The sequence below is a fragment of the Engystomops pustulosus genome, chromosome 7, assembly GCF_040894005.1.
Source record: "Engystomops pustulosus chromosome 7, aEngPut4.maternal, whole genome shotgun sequence".
In the NCBI taxonomy this organism is placed as follows: Eukaryota; Metazoa; Chordata; class Amphibia; order Anura; family Leptodactylidae; genus Engystomops; species Engystomops pustulosus.
Window position 1 is genome coordinate 115,373,082 of NC_092417.1, and position 25,594 is coordinate 115,398,675.

Below are 25,594 nucleotides of genomic sequence, written 5' to 3' on the forward strand. Positions count from 1 at the left end.
ATTGGTTGTGATTTCGCCACAGGTCATTCATATAAGCTCTGAGCTTTAATTGGTTACTATAGGCAATGAGTATAAGACAGCTTATGTGTGAGGAAAGATGGATAGAGTCAGGGAGACAGATAGAGACAGTATTAGGCAGTCCCAGAGACTGACAGTGACAGAGGCAGTAAGTGACAGAGGCAGTCAGTGACAGAGACAGTCAGTGACAGTCAGAGACAGAGACAGTCAGTGATTGATAAAATATTTCTTGTCCACCAATTCTATTTTGTTATAGCTAAGAGAAGTTATTTGCAATGCCAGGAGCTGCAGCTTGCCCTATATAAATTGTAGACAAGTTTAACAATAGGTATTGATGAATTTGTATTCTATCATTGTGAATGTAGACCTTACAGCCAGGTTGTGCAGGATGGTAACAGGGTGGTAGTTAATCCTGTGATGTAACTGTCCGCCCAAATACATGACTAAAGACGGCACATTGTTAGGGCATCATATGTTCATTTTTTTCCCTTTTTGCTCATCCTGCCCAGCTGAGTATTATTTATGATGACATAAAAAGGTTTAAAGCATGTCCTTCACCTAGAAAAACAGCCCGGTGACTACCTCTATAGATTATTCTTCCTGCTGCCAAGAAGAAGCTGTAATATACTCAGAGTTGACACAGAGCAGAGCACCTCAGATAAGATGTATTTGTCGCTGATAAAGACAGATTGCACCAGCATTCATTCTCAACGTGGCTACAGCAAATACATCACCACGGTGTTGGCTCGGGGAGACAAAGGTTTCCATCCGCATCATTTGCTTGGCTATTATGAGCGGGACATTCTCATGATGTATAGCAGCAAAAAATCCAGCACAGCTGTTTGCTTGTAAAGAAGCACAGCAAAATACAGTGCAGTGTCCTGGAAAATAATGCACGGAGACAGCACCGAAAGACGCTCACCTGCTCCATCTACTATTTAACTGGCCAACCACTGGGCACCTTATTGCCTCGCTACTATAAAAACATTTCACTAGTGACAAAACATGACATGTGGCCCATCATATGCCTTCTAATAATACTGAATAAAGACATACATAATGCTAATAGATTTTTAGGTAATTTTTGTGCTGTTTATCATACATTATACTTCCAGAGGATCTTCTCCATAAGTGTCATGGTGAGATTGTTTGACACTCACCTTCTCACTTAGCCAGTCATCTAGGGGATAAAACTGTCCACTGACCAAAAGTGAATGGGCCACTCCCTCCTAATAGTTAAAAACTGGCCCGCTTTCATCTCCCCAATGTTACGTGGATGACAGCAGCAGCTGCACCACCTAAGCGAGATGGATTGAATTTTCATAACCAGCTCCCCGAATTACTTTTTACCTTCAAAGATAATTTATGAGCCGCTTGGGTGCCTTGGAGAGACAATATGCTAGGCTGTAAAATTAACTGTAACTGGCTTGTAGGGTTATAATTAACACCGGGAGGGAGGCAGGGGCATGTGGAGTAATTGATGTTGAAAGCTGGATAAATAAAGGACTGGCAGTGTTGTTGGTAAGCATGGGGCGTCAGAACCGTCTTATGGCACTGGAAAGCTAATTACACATCAGATGTCAGAGGCTAAAAAATGGCCTTGCTCAGAAGATGCAGAATCCCACAAACACAACACGACTTTAAGGGGATTTCAAAGAATATATAAATAGTACTTGCCTTGTTTGTCCTGGTTGATGGACTACACAACCAATCAGTGACTGAATACTAGCTGGCCTGTTCATGGCTGAGGCAGCCATGACCAGCTATCACAACAATGGAGACCTTGCGCTCCACAAAAGAAGCAGAGCTGGAACTCCCTGTAATATCTATAAGTAGTACAGATTATTTTATTGCATTTTGGAACAGTAAAAAACTAAAAAATACAATGTATGTTCACAAACTTACCCTATACATATAGGGGTTGGACCCCCTTTTGCCTTCAGAACTGCCTCAATTCTTCGTGGCATAGATTCAACAAGGTGCTGGAAGCATTCCTCAGAGATTTTGGTCCATATTGACATGATGGCATCACACAGTTGCCGCAGATTTGTCGGCTGCACATCCATGATGCGAATCTCCCATTCAACCACATCCCAAAGATGCTCTATTGGATTGATCTGGTGACTGTGGAGGCCATTTGAGTACAGTGAACTCATTGTCATGTTCAAGAAACCAGTCTGAGATGATTCCAGCTTTATGACATGGCGCATTATCCTGCTGAAAGTAGCCATCAGATGTTGGGTACCTTGTGGTCATAAAGGGATGGACATGGTCAGCAACAATACTCAGGTAGGCTGTGGCGTTGCAACGATGCTCAATTGGTACCAAGGGGCCCAAAGAGTGCCAAGAAAATATTCCCCACACCATGACACCACCACCACCAGCCTGAACCATTGATACAAGGCAAGAGGGATCCATGCTTTCATGTTGTTGACGCCAAATTCTGACCCTACCATCCAAATGTCGCAGCAGGAATGGAGACTCATCAGACCATGCAACGTTTTTCCAATCTTCTACTGTCCAATTTTGATGAGCTTGTGCAAATTGTAGCCTCAGTTTCCTGTTCTTAGCTGAAAGGAGTGGCACCCGGTGTGGTCTTCTGCTGCTGTAGCCCATCTGCCTCAAAGTTCGACGTACTGTGCGTTCAGAAATGCTCTTCTGCCTACCTTGGTTGTAACGGGTGGCGATTTGAGTCACTGTTGCCTTTCTATCAGCTCGAACCAGTCTGCCCATTCTCCTCTGACCTCTGGCATCAACAAGGCATTTCCGCCCACAGAATGCCGCTCACTGGATGGTTGTGCGTGAAAATCCCAGTAGATCAGCAGTTTCTGAAATACTCAGACCAGCCCTTCTGGCACCAACAACCATGCCACGTTCAAAGGCACTCAAATCACCTTTCTTCCCCATACTGATGGAATTGAACTGCAGGAGATTGTCTTGACCATGTCTACATGCCTAAATGCACTGGCTGATTAGAAATTAAGTGTTAACGAGCAGTTGGACAGGTGTACCTAATAAAGTGGCCGGTGAGTGTATATATATGGTATATCGAGGATAACCCGAGTTTTTCAGCACAGAAAATATGCTGAAAACCGCAAACTCAGCTTATATTTGAGTAAAAAAAAAAAAAAAAAAAGAAATTTAACACTCACTTTTCCGACGTTCCCCACGGGTCTTTTTTCTTCCCTCCGGCAGCGGTAGGTCCGTGCAACATTGCGGCACAGAGGCTCTGACGTCAGATACCGCTGATATCAGAGTGTGTGATGGCACACACAATATATCAGTGAAGGCTGACATCATAGCCTGCATGCCGCAAGGTCGCACGGACTTACCGCTGCTGTACGGAAGAAAAGACCTGCTGGGGGTGTCGTAAAGGTGAGTATTAACTTTCTTTTTTATGCGGTGGATATACTGAGGGTAGACTGGCTATATACTACAGGCCCCCTATATACCTGGGGAAGGCTGACAGGCTATGTACTACACTAGGCAGGCAGGCTGGCTATATACTGGGGTAGGCAGGCTATATACTATGGGGCTGGCTATATACTGGGGCAGGGGATGCCTGGCTATATATTGGAGACAGGTTGGCTGGCTATATACTGGGGGACAGGGGGCTGGCTAGCTATATATTGGGGGGGGGGATCTGTGACCAATGCATTTCCCACCCTAGGCTTATACTCGAGTCAATAGGTTTTCCTAGTTTTTTGTGGTGAAATTAAAAGACTTGCCTCAAATTGAGGTTGGCTTATTCTCGATTATATAGAGTAATTAAAGGGGTATTCCAAGAATCAGTATAATTCATATAGAAATAGGTCCTTAAAATATAACCTAATATGTAATTAGTTATTTGAAATTTTGATCCACTTAGCAGAAAATGTTAACATACACTGTAATGAAGAATTAAAATGCTAATGGCCCTTTAATCAGTCCATTGATTTCCACCGCATGGAGCAGACACAGGACAGAAGATGGTCAAATTTCCACATCACATGTCCCGCAGGTCATATGGTCATCACAAGTTTGGCCGTGATCGGTTGGTTGCAGTGCATCCAGTATGTCCAGTGTTGTAGAGAGACATCACCACAGTGGGGTAATGTGCAGTTACACACATCACTACTATGGTAACAGAGCAAGAAAGTCTGTTAGAACATCACTGGGAGCAGAGCATAAGAGGTAGGAGGAGATACTGAGAACTAAAGGATCGTGGGAATTTCCAGTGGCGGGCATCTTAGTGACAACTCCACATACTTGAAAGAGACCATAAAATTTTGTGAATCCTAAAATCAAACTATTTAAGCTCCATTTTGTGACTAATGACATTGACCTCATGAAAATCTTAATTTCTAATCTAAATTATTACAAGTTTAAAAAAAAGACTGACTGCAAGAGGCAGAATCATTTTTCCATGTGCTATCTACCAAAGACATTAAAGAGGACCTGTCACCTAAATTTTCGGCACTAGGAGCTGCTTACTAAGGTAAGCAGCTCCTAGTGCTTGATCAAACGCCGCAGTGTTAGAGTGATAGCGTTACCGGAAACCTCGGGGTACAACGTAATTGTCGGACAGCTCGCGAAGCTGTCCGACGTATTCATGAGTATACTTTAGTAAGCATCTCCTAGTGCCGATAAATTGGGTGACAGGTCCTCTTTAAAGGTAACTTACCATTTGATTTGATGCATTAAGAACCAAACATACCGTCGGAATGCTGTAGCTGAAAAAACTATTCTAAAATGATGATAATGAAGGGGTCTCGCTTCTGTGGCTGGCTCAGCGCTTCTCCTAGCACATAGATTTTCACTAAACCAGAGGATGATGTAATCCCTGGGTTGGGTCTGAAGGAAGAATAAATCAATTGGTGCACCATCCCCAGCTGCTGTGTACTAGTGATCCGGCTCAAGTTGATTGGTTCTGTCAGGACTAAGCCCCTGTGTAATACAAGGTCCGTGGAACATGTGCAATCACCCAATCAAGCTTTGCTTCATGCATCAAATCAAATGGTTGGTTTCCTTTAGCCGAATCCCCGCCAAGGCCCTTCTTTGATTTTGCGCTTTCATTTTACACTCCCCACATTCAAAAATCTATAACTTCTTTATTTTTCCATGTAAAGAGCTGTGTGAGTGCTTTTTGTGTGGGGCAAACTGCACTTCACAATAACAGTGTTTAATACTCCATGCCTTGTACTGGGAAGCGGGAAATTCCAAATACAGCAAAACTGGTGAAAAACACATTTGCATCATTTTCTTGTGGCCTTGGTTTTTACAGCTTTCACTGTGCACCCCAAATGACATGTCTATTTTATTCAATGGGTTGGTACGATCACTGGGATACCAAATTTTAAAAAAACTTTACATTTTTATTGCTACTATATTGAGGACTGTACAGCCTTTTGATCACTTTTTATTAAATTTTTATATGTTGCAAAATGTTGAACAATTGCGTTTTGGACTTTTGGGCAATATTTTTTCTAGGGAAAGGGGGATGATCTGAATTTTTATGTTTTTAATAGTTAACAGGGTTTCCATTCAAAAGACACAGGAAAGGGAATAGGTGTCTCATAGGAGTGGAACAATCGGAAGAACAGGAAAACCAAGGTACAGGTGCACAAACTGGATCTGTGACTTAAGAGGTACTGCAGCAACACGCAAGGTTTCTTTGGAATAAAAAGTTGTATTGTTTTGAACGATACAGAAGCTGGCCGTGTATAAAAAAAATTAAGTTTTAATTACTAATCCCCCTGCATGGGGTACACCTTGTGCCTTGACCTATTGTAAGGCATTTTTCTATGTTTTTCAAACAATAAAACCTTGTTGAAACTAAAAATATGTATTCTTTCTGTATTCTCAGTCTCAAGCATCCATAACACAAATACAGCGGTAAGAACAATCAACACGTTTCAACGGAAACCATCTTAATCATGATCTTATGAGGATTTAAGTGTTTAAGAGGGTGAGGGCAGTGAAGTCACGCGAGAGTTGTGAATTTACTTCGCTCCCCATTCTCCTAGCATGGGATAGGGAGGTGTGGGGCGTGCATAATTAACAGCCCAGGGTGACGGACATCTCATCCCTACTCACCATGCTGCTAATTATAACTTTCTTTTCTAGATGATCCCGGCGTGTCAAGATTAGCGACGGACCGCTGCGGGATCAAGGTGTAAAAAAGCGGATATGAGTATTCATAGGGGTTTTTATGTTTTTGAGGTGGTTGGTTTCATTTATTCACTGTGTCTGATGCTGGAGGATTAATCTGGTGCAGTATAAGACTGGAGAGTTGTACTTAGCACCTCCTATTACTTGGTCTAGTTTGTAGACCCACAATATTGAACTTTCTGGCGCACCGGCTGTTTCCTACAGATCACAACTCCTTTTGATGAAGACATGCCCCATTTTCGGACAAGTTAGAAAACAGTACTGTATAAAAAAAACTGCAAATCTAAAATGTATTTACTATTTAAAATGTACTACATTTATCATTGTAGAAAAATATACGGTATTCAAAGAAAAATCAGCTCACCAGAAAGTCCAGACAGTTCAGTTCTTTGACTCCAATGGCTCCCGCACGGACAACCTTGGCCACAGGTGTGCACAGAGCAAATAATTGTAATAGAGGAAAGATCCAGCTAAGCACGAGGAGTCGATGAATGAATAAAAATAGCAAAATTTATTAGATCCTTCTTAAAAAATAGAAATATGCAGCACAGTACGTAGGATAGAAAAAAACATAAAGGCTACAAGCCTATGCGTTTCGGTACACGACCTTATTCATGGCTTAAGCGTAGGCTTGTAGCCTTTATGTTTTTTTCTATCCTACGTACTGTGCTGCATATTTCTATTTTTTAAGAAGGATCTAATACATTTTGCTATTTTTATTCATTCATCGACTCCTCGTGCTCAGCTGGATGTTTCCTCAATTACATTTATTATTGAACCCAAATGTCATAAAAACCTTTTTTTTCTCTGGGTTAATACACATAAAGCGATATTAAAATTAAAGGTTTAAATGACCTTTGTTTCTAGGGAAATCTGTTTGGGAAGGGTGGAGGGACTTTTTGTTTCGTTGTCTTCTAGGAGCCGTAAGTTCTGAATTTTTTTTGTCAATGTAGCTTTGTGAATTTGTATACCAATGGGGTTCAAACAGCTGTTTAATTGTGTTTAATATACTTTTTTTTGTGTGACGGGTGACTAAAAATCAATTTGGGCATCATGTTTACTTTTTGCCACATGGAATAAATACTATTCTAGTTATTTAGCCTGGGTTGGTATATGTGTGGAATGGTACAGGTTATGTGTGATTATTTTTAGATTATTTATTTTTTGCAGAAAAAAAAAATTTTTATAACTTTTTTACAATAAAGAGAATTTATTAATAAGAATAAAAGATGAAATACATACATGTAAAATATTGAAATTGAATATATATGTACTTGAAAAACATGAGATACAATGTGTATTGGTACATAGCAAGCAACATACAAAAACTAATGGGTTAGCATCCAGTGACCAGACGCAGCCTGGTACCAAGTATGCCCCTTAACCCCTTAAGGACGAAGCCATTTTGTAGCTTAAGACTCAGCCCGATTTTTTGGATGCTGACATCCGTCGCTTTATATGGTTATAACTTTAGAACACTGTTACTTATCTAAGCGATTCTGAGATTTTTTTTTCCACATGTTGTACTTCAGTTTAGTGGTAAATTTTACATTTTACAAAAAAAAGAAAAAATGATGAATTTTTCGAAAAATGTGCCATTTTCGAAATTCAACATCATTGCGTTTTCAGGCAGATAGATTTACCACCTAAATAAATTGCCGAATAGCATTTCACATTTGTCTACTTTACATTTTCATAATTTTTGAAATGTCTGGATAATATATTTTGATGTCACACGGCTTACAAATCGAATAGCCCTTTTCCGGATTTTCAGAATTGACTATTTTGAGGATGAATACAGTTTTGAATGACATTTTACACATTTAGCATTAAAACCCCCTATATAATCAACCCATTTTCAAATCTGCACCCCTCAAACTATCAGAAAAAGCTTTTATGAAGACTGTTAACCCCTTGAGATCTTCATAGTTATTGAATCAAAATGGAGGTGAAATTTAGAATGGTCAAACTGTGTCGTTTATATGTTCATTTAGCCCTAAAATTTACACATTTCCAAAAGATAAAAAGAGAAAATCCACCATACAATGTGTTCTATAATTTCTCCCGAGTACAGAGACCCACCACATGTGGCCGTTACTTGTTTTATGGGGGCACAGTGAGGCGCAGAAGGGAAGGAGAGCCCTGCAACTGGCAGGATTTTAGTTTCCTCATTGGCCCATTTTGTAGGCCGTAAAATTTTCGATTTTGCGTTATCGGGGCCATGTGATGGCATTTTTTTGTGGGATGAGATGCTTTTTCCAGTGTTACCATTTTGGGGTTAGTATCTCCTATTGTTGAGAACTTAGGAACCTTTTTTTGAGGGCAGGAGTAGAAAAGCATCAATTCTGTACTGGATTTTTTACTTTTTTTATTTGGTGTTCACCGTTTAGCCTAATAATCATGTTATCTTTATTTTACGGGTCGATATGATTATGGGGATACCAGACTTGAATATATTTTCTTACATTTTACTAAATTTGTCAAATAAAACCCTAATGTGGGGAAAAATCTATCATTTTTGTATTGCCATCTTACAAGTGGCATAACATTGTTACTTTTTTGGCTACGGAGCTGGTTGATGGATTGTTTTTTTGCGGGACATGTTGAACTTTGCATCAGTATCATTCTGGAGTACATATGTTTTTTTGATCACTTCTTATAGCATTTTTTGTGGGAGTAAATAGGTAAAAATCATAATTTTTGGAGGGTTTATAACAGGTTTTTTTACGGCGTTTATTGTGCGAATTCAATAATAATTACTGTTATTCTACGGGTTGTTAAGGACACGGTGATACTATATATGTGGGGTTTGTGTGATGATTTAGACTTTTTTTTGCGCTATATGTCTCTTTATATGTTTTGGGGCTTTTGGCATTTTTATTGATTTCTTTCTTTTTTTATTGAATAACTTTTTTTTTTTACTTTTTTTACTTTTTCCAGCATGGGACATGAACAAGCAATCATCTGATTGCTTGTTCATGATAATACTGTGCTAAACTCATGTATTGGAGGGTATTAGCAGTGTCAGTCTATGCACATGCATAGGCTGGCACTGTGCCAGTAAGATGACGTCATAGACACCATCTTACCAGCAGTTCTTGCAGGCAACACTGAGGTCCGATCTGGACACAGCAACAATCGGCACACCCGTAAAACGTTATATGTTACAGCCGGCACCCCGTGTTTCCTGATGCATCGGCTCTGCGTCCGATATATCGGACACTGAGCGCTAAGTCACTGCGCTCAGTGTCCGATATACCGGACGCAGAGCGGGAAGGGGTTAAGGAGAGTTACTCCTTTAATTCCAAGTAAAGAGATAACAGTAGGCGTAGGAAAGGCAATCAGAGATTGTAGGTAACCTGATGCACTTCCAGAGCCTAAAAATAACGGTTCGTGCTACGACTGCGTAGTTGACTGAGCAAGCAGCGAGAGGGTTTGCGGATTGGGTAAGGGATTTATAACATCTTTTATATTACTTCTTCCCAGAAGGGGACACTAACAGGATATTGTTTTATCTCTTATATAAAGCACTGTACTACTTATGTAGTATAGTGCATTACAGTCCCAAGTGAGCAGCCAAGTGATATCATCGGTACCTAGCGATTGTACATGTGGATTGCAATATATGAAAGAGAGGTCACTCCCACTGCACCCACTTAGAAACTCTGGTCCATGTTTGAGTGTGTCTCTAAGGGGTTAAACACCGGGGAGCTTTTCCAAACTTAGGTGTTGGTGCCAAGGCTGGGCTGTGATAAGGCGTCACAAAGTAGAAGAACCCTGAGCGGCCACTGTTAAAATCCGTAACGGAGGTCATTAAGTTGTTAATTACAATGTATGGGTGACCTGCCCTGTTATTGCATTTGAAATATTGCAGATATAACTAGTTACTTTGGCAGTGTAGAAGATTCCTCCATGTACATTAGGCCTAAGGTTGTCTATTATGTTAAGAAAATCAACAGAAATGCAGCATTAGGCTTCAATCAAGATTAACTTCGTAAACTACAAAATCTATGCTCCCTCTCCTGGGAACATTGTTGATACAGATGAAGCTTAATGCCTACAAAATTAACCAGATTGCCCGCAGAGAATTCAGGGACTAAGCATCTATGTAATTATACATATGTTCTTAAATCCATTCACTGGGGAATTACAGCAGAAAGGACAGAGTGGAGAAATCTGCCACAGGAGACTATCCACATGATTACTGGAGGTGCAATCTCCCAGTGAACACCTAAGGATAGAGATTAAACAGACCTTGACCTTACGTGAAGAAGACAGATGTTCAACACACAGAATGGTTCAAGGGTAATATCACATCTACAGTATTAACACTTACACATCAGAAGCTACAGCATAGAAAAAAAATAATACTAAGCTTTTGTCATAAGAGCACCATAAAGTGTTGAAATGCTGGGAGTTGAAAAAAATACATTAAAAAGCGTTAGATTTAGGGTCCAAAGCATCGCCAAGTCTTTAATATATAACTCTGAGGGGCTAAGTGTCCCGAAAATGCTGACAAGAGTTTAGAGCTCGCACATGGGATGTGATTCACCACGTGCATCTGACCAGCTCCGGGATGTTCTGTGGGATGTTAGAAGGTTACATCCAACCCAGAGTCACCAGTTCAATCCCTTGTTGTTGTAGCCATAGCTTGCCTCTAAACATTTGTACTACAGTGCTGATGGCAGATGATTACTCCCCATGATCTTCACATCATGTACATGCTAGTGTCATTGCGGTTATCAAGTTTCATGTGGCTTAAAAAAAACCTGCTTTCGATCTGGCTTTTATCATTCTTCCCAAAAATTGGAGTCGTGTTTAAAAATGCCATCATTTGAAGATTTTAGCAGCTTCCTTCATTGGCATGATCAGGCTCTAATGACCAGGGCATTTTTAGCAAGTTTCTTTTTTACTTAAAATGTTTTTGCACCGGTTTTATCGGGACACATTTTTTTTCCCTTGTTAGTCTTATTTGGTGTTAGGCTTTTTTTTTGTAGTACATATTTTATAGTACATATTTTTTTATTCTCAAATGAATTAAAAATGTACATGATTAATAAATTCCCTATTTTGTTTTGGTCACGTTGATATATAATATGTATAATTTAGGACAAAGGGACGACAATGGCCATGTTTTTTGTACACTGTGTTCCAAATTATATTATATATGCAAATAATATTTTCTCATATTTTTTCAAAATTACCTATATGAATTGCAGTCATTTTAATTTTCCAGTCATCAAATATTCAAGTTTGAAATGTTTTGAACAAACTGCCTATGAGAACAGTGTATTTAAAAAAAAAAAAAAAAACACTCAAAATGCATGGCCTAAATTATTATGCACAGCAGAGTTTCATTTCAAACTTCCATTTTTATTAAGAACAAAAAAAATGGACATTTGTGACATTATAAGCTTTATAAGCATAAGCAGGTTATTACAACTGAAAGTTTTCTAGTCAAAAATGTATTCTAGGTGATGTTACATTTGCACATAGGACCCCTTGTTCGAAAGGAGCTTCTGAACTCTCTCGTCCATTGAATATGTCAGATTTTGGATGGTTTCTGCTTCAAGTGTTTCGCATGAGGACAAAATACCCTCCCCAGAGCTGTTGCTTAGATGTGAACTGCCTCCTGCCATCATAGACACTAATTTGATGATGCTCCAGAAGTTTTCAATGAGGTCAGTGGAGCATGGGGCCACATCATAAGTTTGTCCCCTTTTATGCCCAAAGCAACCAGAGATGTAGGTGTTATTTGCAGCATGAGACGGTGCAATATCATGCATGAAAATGATCTTGCTGGGAATTCCACAGTAGTTCTTCTTGAACTATGGCAGGAAGGGATGTTTGAGAAACTCCACATACATAATGGAGCTCATCTTTACCACTTCAGGGATCCTGAATCTCACTCCCCATGATTCCAGCCCAAAACATTACTCCACCTCCTCCTTGTTGGTGCGGTAGCCGTGTTTGCATGGGGTGTCCATCAAACCAGCCATCCTTCACTCCATCCATCTGGACCATCAAGCATTGCACGGCACTCATCGGTGAACAAAACAGTTTTGAAGTCACTCTTCATGTATTGTTTGGCCCACTGGAGCCGTTTCTGCTTGTGTGCAGTGGATAGAGGAGATCGACAGGATGGCTTACGCACAGCTGTAAACCTCTGAAGGACCCTGCATCTTGTTGTTTGGGGGACATTGGAGGCACCAGCAGCTTCAAAAACTTGTCTGCTGCTATGACGAGGCATTTTTGCAGCTGCTCTTTTAACCTGACGTAATTGCCTGTTGAAAAGAGTCTTCAATTTTCCCTCAATTTTCAGAACGCACACGTATGCTGTGAATCGGCTACATACTTCTTGATTGTGCGATGATCGCGATGAAGTGTCTTGGCAATGCTGATTGTAGTCATGCCTTGACCTAAACACTCCACAATTTGTTGCTTCTCAGCAGACGACACATCCTTTTAATTTCCCATTTTGGCTGAAAATGTAGGCTGCTTAATAATGTGGGGCAGACTTCTTAAGTATTCTTTCCTTTAATTGGACACACATCCTAAACTAATTAGCACAGGTGTCTGCAATTGCTTTCAGTGATATAAAGAGACCTGACACACAGCACCATCAACGAGTTTAACTGACAAACAAAAAAAATCTTACCTTATCCCTCCTAAACACTTTCTGCGTAATAATTTGGAACACAGAGTAGAGTAGTGGAGGATTTTTTTTTTATTATATTGGGAAATGTGAATATATTTTTATGAAAATGTTTCTACTTGATATCTCCCTCGTGAGGTCATAAAAGACCCTTTTTTTCTATTATAAGTTTTCCCCTGTAAGGGTGCGGTCACACGTCGCGTTTAACGCATGCGTTTAAAAACGCATTGCAATAGCTGGAGAGTGATTTGCCTAATTAAACAGCTGCTAACACCTGTGTTTACAAAACGCAACCATTAATAATCTCATGCGTTAAAAGCGACGTGTGACCGCACCCTAACTGGGGCATCCATAAGAGCCCCAATTACAGGGGGAAACAACCCCCTGTGACTGCTGATATTGGTCAGAGCTGTGCTCTATTAACCCCTTTAGGTCACGTGAACGCTGGGTCTGTAGAGTCGGCAGCAGCGACTGCTCTGCTCCCCTCTGCATCGTGGCGCTTCACTGATGCAGTGAGGAGTGGAGAAGGGTCCCTAGGATCTCCGGATGTCAGAGACTGCTGCTCGGTTGCTGCAGACTGAGGACCTGTGCTTGCTGACTTTTTTAACCCCTCACCGATGAGTGACGTATTGGTATGTCATTCATCGGCTGCTTGAAGAGGGCATATTGCAGCAAACACTTTCCTGTAACACCTACGATGGGTGCTAGAACCAATTGGGGGTGTTAACTTGTTGATAGCCGCCGGCGATCTTGGCTCGGATCGTTGCTCCCTGTGACATCATTCGGGAGTGGTGATCCGTTGCTATGACAGCCTCGGGTCATACATTGACCCGAGGCTGTCTCTTTTTCTAACATTTATTACAGTGTGTGATGTGCACATGTAATACATTACTTGTTAAATCACCATCCATGGTATGATCAATCAGACAAACTAGGGTTAAAGAAAAAATAGCAAAAAAATTCTTTCTTTAGAACTGATATAGATTAACAGTAAAAATCATAAACATATTAGGTATCGCCGCGTCCCAAAATGTCTGATGTATCAAAATATAATAACTGTTTTCCCGGCGTTCAACCATGTAACGCCCAAAGTCATTATTTCGGACCTTTTTTGCCATTTTGAAAATAATAAAAAAATAAATAAAAAGTTATCAAAAGCCTGTACAGTCCTTAAAATAGTAGCATTGAAAACGTTACCAAAAGTTGCAAAAAATTATACTAAACGCAGCTCCGTACACTGAAGTATGAAAAAGTTATTAGCGCCTGAAGATGGCAAAATGAAGAATTTTTTATTTTTGTATAGGCGGTTTTAATTTTCGTAAATGTATGAAAACTTTGTAAAACCTATATAAATTTGGTATTGCCGTGATCGTACCGACTCAAAGAATAAAGTAGACATGTCACCTTGTATAGCTCCTTACCTGGAAAAATAAAAAAGGTATGGATACTTACTGATAGATACAGGCACCAGGACTTAGGTAATATTAAATTTGTTATCCATGGCCTCTTTCCTTGTAAAATCAACTTTTAAAATGATTATCATGAGCCTGAGGGGCTGCCCTCGCCCCTCTATCATCTGACTTTACAGACTATTACACCATCTGTCCCCCCCCCGCTTCCACAGTACTTGTGCATTGCAAAATGTACCCAATGTATCATTCTGATCACATGAAATCACAGCACGCCTCCATGGACTTCTACTCCTCCCCATGCCTCCATGGCACATGTGTGATTTTATAAAAACAGATACATACATGTGGTACATTTTGCAAATGGTAGTGGGTAAAGGACCTAAGATGACATCACCATGGTCACATGACTTGAAGTGTTGAATGGTGAGGAGGAGACATGGGACATGGGGATGAGCCACTGGACATGCCCCCGATGACGCCTTCCTTCTAAAATAAACTTTTAAAATTATGCTTATGAGCCAGAGGAGGTAGCCTAGCCCCTCTGTGATATAATTTTACAGACTCGTCCTCCCCCTTCTTCCTCATTACATATAAGGCTCTCTGTGAACCTGTCACTAGCAGTATTTGCGAACAATGTGGAGACAGGTTCCCATTAAGGCTTGCCCTTCTTGTGTTGCCATTTCAATATTGAGGAGTAGACTAGGGTATTTTCACAAGAGGTGCATTCACCACAGATTTGCTGTCCAAAAAATGCACAGCATATTACAGCAGCAAATATAGTGTCATATTTTAAAACAAAACATGCTGTAAAAAGAAAAAAATCAATAGTAAACATTGACCATCCGACAGCAAAATCCACAACTATATTTTACATCAACTTTCACTGTGAAACAGAATTTTTACCATTCATTTTCACATGGACTGTTCAGGTGATTAAGTAATTGAAGCTAAATACATGTGAACGTATATCAATAGTAAGTAAAGGGGGAAATTGCAAGGGTTATACCAGGATTACTTTTGATCACTTATCCTTAGTCGTTAATCGGCAGGTGACACTAAAGGCCCCATCAAGCAACTTAAAAATGAGACTGCAGCGTCCGGGACAAGTGAAATTGTTTCTCCACAGTCTACTTACTGTACCTCAGCACTGTACACTGATCAGTGGCTGTGCTTGGTAGTGCACTTCAACCGGGTTTTACAAGAATGGGTCTGTCTGAACTACAAAGAGGCCACATGAGGGATGGAAAAAACAACACAGGCATAGTAAAGATATATGTATGGTTTAGAATAAATGTTCTACGCCACATTAATTTTGGATAATTGAAAAGTTTTGCCATGTGACAACCCCTGGATGGTGTCAATAGATAATATTGTGAAATATGGCCGAGCACCTGACACTATCGTCATGTTTTATTCTAGCATACGTTTAGACCTGTTGAAATATTACACATTTTTGCCATGGTTTTCATTTGCTTCAAAGTTTCAAAGCTCCATGGGCCACAAAATCACCAATGATTTTCTTGCCAATCAGAAATAGACACTTTGTTTATTCATTTATGGAATATACAGTTGGTGTAATAAATGCAGTGCACAGATCACCTGTTATGGGGCCTACTGACCCTTCCTACCCTAAGGTCTATATGCGAGCTACAGGTTATTCACATACCATTTAGCAAGTTCAGAGTCTGACACAAGACAATGGAGGCTCCAGCAATTTGCCGTGTTGATGCTGAATTAGGCTTACTGAAAGCTTTGCAAATTACAAAAAAGCCCAGGTGAAAGATTGGAAGTGTCACCAGGGGTCAAGAGAAGGTGGCAAAGTCAGATGGAAAAGAAGAGGTTGAAGGTCATAAAAGGAGCAGGTCTGTCTCTCATCATCACTGATGAAGATAACCTGCTGATGGGAAATCACATATTCTGACCCTTTTCTCCACTACAAAACTATTGTATAAGCTTTATTACATTTCCCAAACCCATTATGAATAGAATTGAGATAAAGACATTTATTTACTATTTTCAAGGTGACTTTAAAAGGGAACCAGATTTTAGCCCAGTAGACTAGTATTCCCCTTAGGTAGGATATGAAATGTCCTTTCTAGAATTCTCTCTTTATGTGAAATCTCACCTTGTTACTTATAAATGAAATCTAAGTTGCAAAACAATTTTAAATCCCAGATATAGTCAGCGGAGGTTAACATTGACTTGGAAAGGTTGAATTTCTACTGGATATTCTGCATTGTTGGAAAGTATGCATCCAATAACATAACAGACATATCCATGATACCATATAAATCATATATTTATGGCCATCGGATATCAGATCATTGGGGGGTCAGCCTCTAGGCACCTATTGTAGGGGCCAATGCCATCTACATTAATATAGTCTTGTAGTGACTTGCATGATATTACATTTTCTCCTAGTTATGCATTCCCCCTTTTAAAATTCAATTTTGCCATTTTTGCAATCCATTTCAGTTCCATAGTAACTGACTACAAACAAACCTGTGATTTTGTAGTGATTTGTTAGCCTCTTGCCTTAAATTATTGTTGTGAAAAAAATAAACCAATATAGTACACAAATTCTTGAAGATTGCCATTTCCAATAATTATTAGTCTAATTAATAACTGTGGAAAGATGGATCTAACATTCTAAATGGCTTATCCTTTCTTTCCCTAGGTGATAGGTCACTACCAAAGTAACAACATATACATATTGGTTGCTAGAATGTAAGGGTGACCTAATGACTATAGTTAGTTTACTCCAGAAAGAATGACAAACACCATATAATGCTCTTGAGTCGACACATGTAAGCCTAAGGCTATACAAAAACATTGAGTCGCACACATCCGATCCATGTGTTGATTTTATGTAGCTCCCCTTTAAACATTCTTAAACACTTATCTTCTCTCAATCTACTTTGTTCTTGGTTAAACCTGTCCAGAGCACCTAATCTCTCTTGTCTGCTAAAAACTCTTTACCCACTTATCATTCTTTCATCAAGTTCTTGTGTTTTCAATACACTGGGACTAAGAAAACATCTTTGTCAAATAAGATGGTTGAGCAGGCCAAGCATTCAAAAATTGGATACTTTCAAGATCCGTACAGATCTATGTCCAAGGGGGAAACTTTGAAGTATCTGTGTGCTAAATTTGTACATGTAAATTGAATAAAAATAATTCATTTTGTCAATCACCTCAAAAAATATTACGTTTAAGTTGTGCAAATTTCTCATCAATCTATTTTTAAAAATGTTGTTTAGAGGTGACCCCTGACTTACAGATGGACCTTTCTGCCCACTGTGACGTCTGGAGAAGCTCTGTGGATTCTTTACTTTAGTCCCAAGCTGTAGAACAGCTGTAAGGTGTCTGTAATGAAGTTTTACTGTTAATTCTTATTCCCATGACAGCAAAAAATTTTGAAAATCCAATCGTCACTAGACAAAAAAAAATAGTCTGGAAGAACAATTATAAAATATAAAAGTTTGGACTTACTGTGTATACAAATTCAACTTAAGAACAAACCTAAAGAACATATCTTGTACTCGGGGAATGCCTGTAGTGTATCCAGAGGGACATTTCAGCAGAACTAGTATGTAATATAACGTAGTGACCATAGGTCAGTCATTTTTCTGGATGTCCAATATATTTCCTTATTTAAGAATACAAGTTACAGTATCTAGCGTGATTACTTTTAACTGCATTGACAGAGTTGGCAAGACCGACTTTAGGGTTAATGTTACTTTAATTAGGCATTTGCCTTAAATATAAAGGCAGGATTCTACCTCTATTGTTTACACACTCTTTTTAACTTGGTTTCTTAATAGGAGAGCAGATGACTTTTTTCAGCTGTTGACCGTCTTGCAGGTTAATGTGTCCTTTCCGTAGGTTAAGAAGAAGGCCAAGGAAGGGTCACGTAGTCAGTTGGGTGATATGTCTGTCAGACTACTGTCACCTACCATAAACAAACGCAGCATAATGAGGAAGCTATGGCTTGCTTCTTTTAACAAGTCGGCTTCATCCTATTTATCCAGCGTATCTCAGGTTGTTGAGAGCGTTTTAACAAGATGATGTGACATTAAAGCCTTTGTGTGGTATACAAGCACCGAACAATCTCTGTGTTCTCTCTCTACAGAACATCCTACAGTCATTTCATCAATTTGTTCTCATGACCTCAAAAACAAATAATGGCAAATCCCAGGTGACTGGGTTCCCCATCATATAATTATATTTAATAAAGAAAATCAAAATACCATTGTTATTCAGTCACTTAAACTGGTTGCAATTGAAAAAAATGAAAAAAATAAAGGTTCATTTATATGCTAATTTGGAAACTAGCAGAGTGTGGTTCAGGCTAGAAGGTGCTGGACTGTCCCTCAAGTGTTGCCCCTTCTCAGACATGTTCCTCAGGCTTCTGCCCAATGGGCCTGACTAGACTACTCTCCCCAGCCTGGTGCATGTTCTCCATTTGTCATTGGTCACAGCGCATGTCAAATGTCTGTACTGTACAAGCTGTTTTGGAACAGGTGCAAGCACAAAATCCCTCCTCCCAATCAGAAAGCGTTCACAAAATCTTCATATAAAAATTAACCTTTGACCTATGCACACTTGGACAAAACTAGATATTTCTGTATCTTTTTAGTTGCCTTTATAAGTTGGCTTCAAGGATGTAAATGCCATATTTGTAGATTTGTACAATGTCATGTAGCCCAAATCTGAATGGTCTTATTTCCTTACTTATGGAGTGACAAGAACCCAGGCAGCAGTCTATCTACGGCATTTTGCAGGCCGCACAGTTCCATTATCCCTATATTTGCCAGTTTGTAACTATCAACTGCTATGATAATACCCTGTTTCCACAAAAATAAGACAATGACTTGTATTAATTTTTGCTCCTAAAATTGCATGAGGTCTTATTTTCAGGGGGTGTTCTATATTTCCATGAACAAGAATTGATATTTATTGCTGATAAATCAACATTATTAACAGACTGTAGTCATGTCATCACAAACATCAACATAACCAGCCAATCAAAAATTAATTGTGACTATGTCCAAGTACAATAATCTTATTATTTTATGATCCTAATATTTATTAACAAAAAGCTAAATTTTTTGTTTAAAGACCATCATGTCATCAACTTTTCTAAGATCCTTATAAGGGTACATTCACATGGCCCTCTGGGGGATGTGTGTGCGGCCACAAATTAGAAGGCAATGCTCTATCTTTCAATGCCCTATCAATACTCTATCTTTTCCCGTGTGTGTGGCAGCGCACAGCTGTATACCCGCCCGGCTGCATACGGCTGTATGAATGTACCCTTACTCTCCTAACTCTGAATTCCATCAAGAATTTATGAACAAAAAGCAACATTTATTCAGAGACAGTCATATCATCATCATCATAGAATGTCATTATAACTCTCCAAACCCTGAATTTCATGCTGTATTTCTTGTGAATCCATTTCTATTAGAATTATTAGCCCTAATCTCTCATGTTCAACAATAGCACTTTCCTTCAATGACTCCTTCTTGTCCAGGTAACACAACCGTCAGTGATTTTATCCCTTGAAATCTTTGCTCATGTCACAACCTCTTGCAGTATCTAAATAATCTACTAATACTCATGTATGGTGTGGGAGGTGGGGTAGCAACAACTTCCGCTAGGTCTTATATTCAGGAGAGGCCTTAAATTTCTAAGCTTGAATAAAATTGCACTAGGTCTTATTTTCTGGGGGGTGTCGTGTTTTGAGGGAAAAGCATAACATAGTATTGTTTTTGCTACCGCAAACTTGGGGTTTATAAGGCATTCTAAAACAAAAAAAAACATGAAGGCTGGGACAGGCTTGCTTTTGGTCCTAGCTACAATGGCACTTCTGTCACCTGTTCCCTACCACTGCCGGCAGTATCCGTGAAATGGCAGCAGAACTGATGCTGGGCCCGGTAGCTGGAGCATGGTTAATATACTTTTTTTTTATATCGCATAGAATTTTCCAGAATTCCTGAAAAAAATCCCTTTAAGGATATAAATGAACATTATTGCACAGATTCAATTTCAGCCTTACCTCTTTCTCCATCCCTGACGCAGATCCTGGCGCTCTACTAGAATTGGTGTGATACATTGCAGTATTTTGTACTTGTCTTCTCCCCTCCAATAGTCTTTTTCAAGCTCTTCTAGCAATAGACCAGTCTATGTAGTAATTAGACAAAGGGGGAAAGAAGGGGAAACACGTAAAATTAATAAAAAGCTCATAGGCAAATGAGGACAGTAAATCAATATATTTTCATTATTACTATTGCATGTTTGCCATTTAATCAATATGGAGAATGATGACTGAAAATGGCCACTATATATTTGGACTTTAGTCAATATATGCGTCACATAAAACAAGGCATAAAGTAGTATGTTTTAACTCGTTCTAACCCAAGTTACTTGAGAAGTACAACCAAGCTATTTTGTATGTAATATCACATTAATTCTAAATAAACGTAATATTATATATTATTTTAATAATTTCATACATAAAAAAGCAAATGGTTAGCGAAGAGACAGGAGAAGATGTGCATGCTCAGTGAGCCTCTACACTGCAGGGGTGCGGACCACGCAATGCAGGATTTGCAATTTGAAAAACAATGTCAGTGGTAGATGGGGGGGGGGGGGGATCTGTGAAAGAGGAATTTGGCAGGCTATTCAACCAAAACGGAAATCTACAATTTGCTTTTATACATTATGAAGCAAACATAACTTGAGAATGCTGTAGCTACACTGATGCAGAAATATATCTTGTTTAATCCCTGAACTGAGAGGTTTTGCTGAAAAAATAATTATGAAATTATGATAATAAGGCATCTGTGGCTGCCCCGGCGCTTCTTCTCTTTACCCTAATTATGCACGCTTCAGAGTTGTCAAGCCCGCCATAAGCCGAGAATATGTAGTATTGCAGTATATGGTAGGAATGATCGGATTATCTAGGGTTAAAATACCCTAGAGGATCAAAAAAATAGTTTAAAAAAGTAAACGTATCGTTTACATAAATACCCGATCTATCAAAATATATTTTTAAAAAACGGTTATTCCTGGAAGTGAACCCCATAACGGAAAAGAGCACCCAAATGCCCGAAACATTCGTTTTACACCATTTTATATCACATAATAAAAGTGTTCAAAAGGCCACACAGTCCTCAAAATGGTAGCAATGAAAACATCAGCTCATCATGCAAAAAATTACATTTCACACAGCTCCGTACACTATAGTATGCAAAAGTTATTAGCATCAGAAGATTTTTTGTTCATACACATTTGTTTAATTTTTGAAGATGCATTAAAACAAAAGAAACCCTATATACCGTATATAGTCGAGTATAAGCCGACCCGAGTATAAACCGAGACCTTTAATTTTACCACCAAAACCAGGGAAAACCTATTGACTCAAGTATAAGCCGAGGGTGTAGTATACAGCCAGCCCCAAGTGGTATACAGTCAGCCCGAAGTGGTATACAGCCAGCCCCATGTACTATACAGCCAGCCCCATATAGAATACAGCCAGCCAGCCCCATATAGAATATAGCTAGCCAGCCCCATAAAGTATACAGCCAGCCTGCCCCATATAGTATACAGCCAGCCAGCCAGCCCATTTATGCATACAGCCAGCTTGCCCCCAGTATGTTAGCATACTCACCTTCCGGCGATACTCACCCCCGATTCTCGGCGGCAGCTCGCGATCCCCGGCAGCGGCCCCCTGGCGGCTTCTGTCTTCTTTCTTCTCATGCGATCTCCCCGCTGGCACACACTATGATGCGGTAGTGTAGCATCATAGTGAGTGCTGGCGGGGTGACCGCATGGACGTGACTCCGCCGGCAAGAGAAGAAAGAAGACAGAAGCCGGCGCTGGGAATCGAGAGCCACCGCCGAGGATCGGGAGCAGACACCGAGGATCGGCGTGAGTATTAAGTCTTTTTTTTAAAATGTGCTTAACATCAGGTTCGGGATCGAGAGCCGCCGCCTGGGATCGAGAGGAGCCGCCGGGGATCTGGGCACCGGAGGGTGAGTATTACATTTTTTTTAAATTGACTCGTGTATAAGCCAAGGTCAGGTTTTTCAGCACATTTTTTGTGCTGAAAAACTCGGCTTATACATGAGTATATACGGTACATCACCAAAGTCAAGAACCAAAGAATAAAGTAGATGTATCATTTGGAACGCACAGCTCTGTACACGGAAAAATGAAAAGGCGGAGAGCAAAAAATCACCAAAAAACCTGCTGCGTCCTGAAGGGGTTAAGAATATACTGCTTTCTATTAGAAAAAGAGCAACATCATCTTTGTTATATAGATCCATAAAATAAAGGACATGATATAGTACAGAAAAGATTAAATACAAGGTAAGTTTTTCCTTATAAACAGAAGTTGGAGTCAATATAAAGGTATAAGATCCAAGCACTTGACTTAAATCACAGAAACAAGGAAGGAATATTAGGCCATTACTGCCAAAAAAACGACATAAACTGTCAGTAAAAGAGCTAGCTATGTAAGCTCAATCAATAATGGCTACAGATTTTGTCAGTGGCACACAAAAATAATATACTATAAGAAGTTTTAATATGTTGAATCATATAAAGTCATTTAATGATTAGTGATACTGGTCAAATCGGCCAATATTTCATCTTTAAGAGGTATCCATTGGATGATCTCAGTGTTCCTCTGTTTTACTACTCGGAGATAATGTGCCAGACATATGTCTAAATAGATTAAATGAGTTACAGAAGAAAATCCAGGAACATAAGTATCAGTTATCAGACAATACGTGACAAAGGTGGCTTGGTAGTATTCACATGCAGTGATATTTCTACAATCTCCTATCGGAATACTTTCCATAGTACTGTAGGTTTCCATTTTCATTTTTCCAGATTGACTCTTGCACCGATTGATGAAGAAACTCAGATCACCAGATTTTATCCCATTATACTACTAGCCCTCTCTGGTAGGGTATGCAATGTCCTTTGTAGAGTCCTTATTGTCCTGTACAATTCAAGTCACTTATTGAACTAGCAAGTTACCCACCAGACACCATGTTCACCAACCAGTTCCACACTGTCCGACACCCCAACGTATGTTTCGTCGGGTGTATGGAACAGTTTTTCAATAGGTATAAGGCAGTGATATGATATTTATTTTTGTACAATAGTGGTATGCATTACCCTAGTGGTATCTGAGTTTATAGAGTATAGTATCTGAGTTTATAGAGTCAAGTATTCTGAGGATAAAACCAGCGCCTATTGGAACTATATATCTTTTGCCTTCATAGTTATAACAAGAAAACTGACAGTGTGGGTACATGTTTTTAGATGTCTCTTTTAATGTTTTTTTTTTAATCAGATGTATTTTGTGATTAAGTGTAATACTATTTTGGCAATAAAGATTTGATTTTCTTATGACTCTGTTTTTAAGTATACATGTGTGCGCTCCTATGGAGGTTCACTACTAATTGTTGTAAATATAAATAGAGTCACAAGACAAATTCAGATGTTAAAACCGATGGACATGATGGAATGACTACATTATGTATGTATGAATCAATAAATGTTGATTTTTTTTGTGCATATCCTGAAAATAAAGCCTAGTGCCTCTTAAGGAGAAAAAAATAACAATATTTTCGGGGAAACAAGGTAGCGCCCTCATATTCCGTAGTGCTTTACAAATAAACTGTCTTCAACTGATTGTATCTCCGGTTCTTTAGCTCAGAGAACCACAAGACTGGTGCTATCTGAAAGATGAGATTCTTACCTTTAAAACCGAAAAGTATGTTTCCAAGTACTACAGAACCTTAGACAGGTGCAAAAAAATGACTCTTCTTGGCTCATTTTAACATTACCTTTGGAGGATATTGTTTCTGGGTGAGATTTAACATAAAAAAGAGAATTCTAGACAGGAAATGTCATATCCTACCTGAGAGGGCTAGAAGTTTAATGGGGTAAAATCAGGGGACTTTTCTATTTTTTATTCTATTTTTTTTTCTATCCTTTAGTTCTATTTTACTATGCCAGTGAAAAATTGGAAAAGCATTGTTTATTGAATCCATGCCAATCCATTTCTAGTCTTAACCGGTTAAGGACCGGGCCCTTTCCTGTTTTTTCATGTCCATTTTTCACTCCCCACCTTCAAAAATCTATAACTTTTTTATTTTTACACGTAAAGAGCTGTGTGACGGCTTGTTTTCTGCGTAACAAATTGCACTTCATAATGATGGTATTAAATATTTCATGCCATGTACTCGGAAGCGGGGAAAAAATTCCAAATGCAATGAAAATGGTGAAAACACGCATTTGCGCCATTTTCTTGTGGGCTTGGATATTACGTCTTTCACTGAGCGCCCCAAATGACATGTCTACTTTATTCTTTGGGTCGGTACGATTAAGGGGATACCAAATTTGCATAGGTTTTATAATGTTTTCATACATTTACAAAAATTAAAACCTCCTGTGCAAAAAATTTTTTTTTGATTTTGCCAACTTCTGGCGCTAATAACTTTTTTATACTTTGGTGTACGGAGCTGTGCATGGTGTCATTTTTTGCGAAATTTGATAATATTTTCAGTGATATCATTTTTAGGACTGTACGACTTTTTGATCACTTTTTATAGATTTTTTTAGATTTTTCAAAATGGCAAAAAAGTGCCATTTTCGACTTTGGGCTCTATTTTCCGTTACGGGGTTAAACGCATTGAAAAACCGTTATCATATTTTGATAGATCGGGCATTTTCGGACGCGTCGATACCTGATGTGTTTATGATTTTTACTGTTTATTTATATTTATGTCAGTTCTAGGGAAAGGGGGGTGATTTGAAATTTTAGGTTTTTTTATTATAATTTTTTTTTTTTTAACTTTTTTTTATTTTTATTTATACTATTTTTCAGACTCCCTAGGGTACTTTAACCCTAGGTTGTCAGATCGATCCTATCATATACTGCCATACTACAGTATGGCAGTATATGGGGATTTTCTTCCTCATTCATTACAATGTGCTATCAGCACATTGTAATGAAGGGGTTAAAACGAAATAGCCTCGGGTCTTCGGAAGACCCGAGGCTACCATGGAGACGGATCGCCGCCCCCCGATGACGTCACGGGGAGCGGCGATCCCAGGTAAGATGGCGGCGCCCATGCGCCGCTATCTGTTTGCGGCTGCCGGCAGCTTTGCCGGCAGCCCACGCTGTAAAAACACCCGCGATCGGTGCTAGCACCGATCGCGGATGTTACCGGTAAGCCTTTGCTGCAATATGCAGCAAAGACTTACCGGCTATGGAGAGGGCTCAGCCCGTGAGCCCTCTCCATGCAGCGCGACGCGACCGCCGCCGTGAATACAC

At 39.4% G+C, this 25,594-nt stretch overlaps 1 protein-coding gene across 2 annotated transcripts in view; it reads right to left on the reverse strand.

Annotated features, from left to right (window-relative positions):
- FTO (FTO alpha-ketoglutarate dependent dioxygenase) overlaps positions 1–25,594 on the reverse strand; it is a 209,695-nt gene that overhangs the window by 117,902 nt on the left and 66,199 nt on the right. For both annotated transcript variants that reach the window (XM_072117657.1, XM_072117658.1), the window contains exon 8: positions 20,297–20,421. In XM_072117657.1, the coding sequence (XP_071973758.1) occupies positions 20,297–20,421 (125 nt within the window). The remainder of the gene's footprint in view (positions 1–20,296; positions 20,422–25,594) is intronic.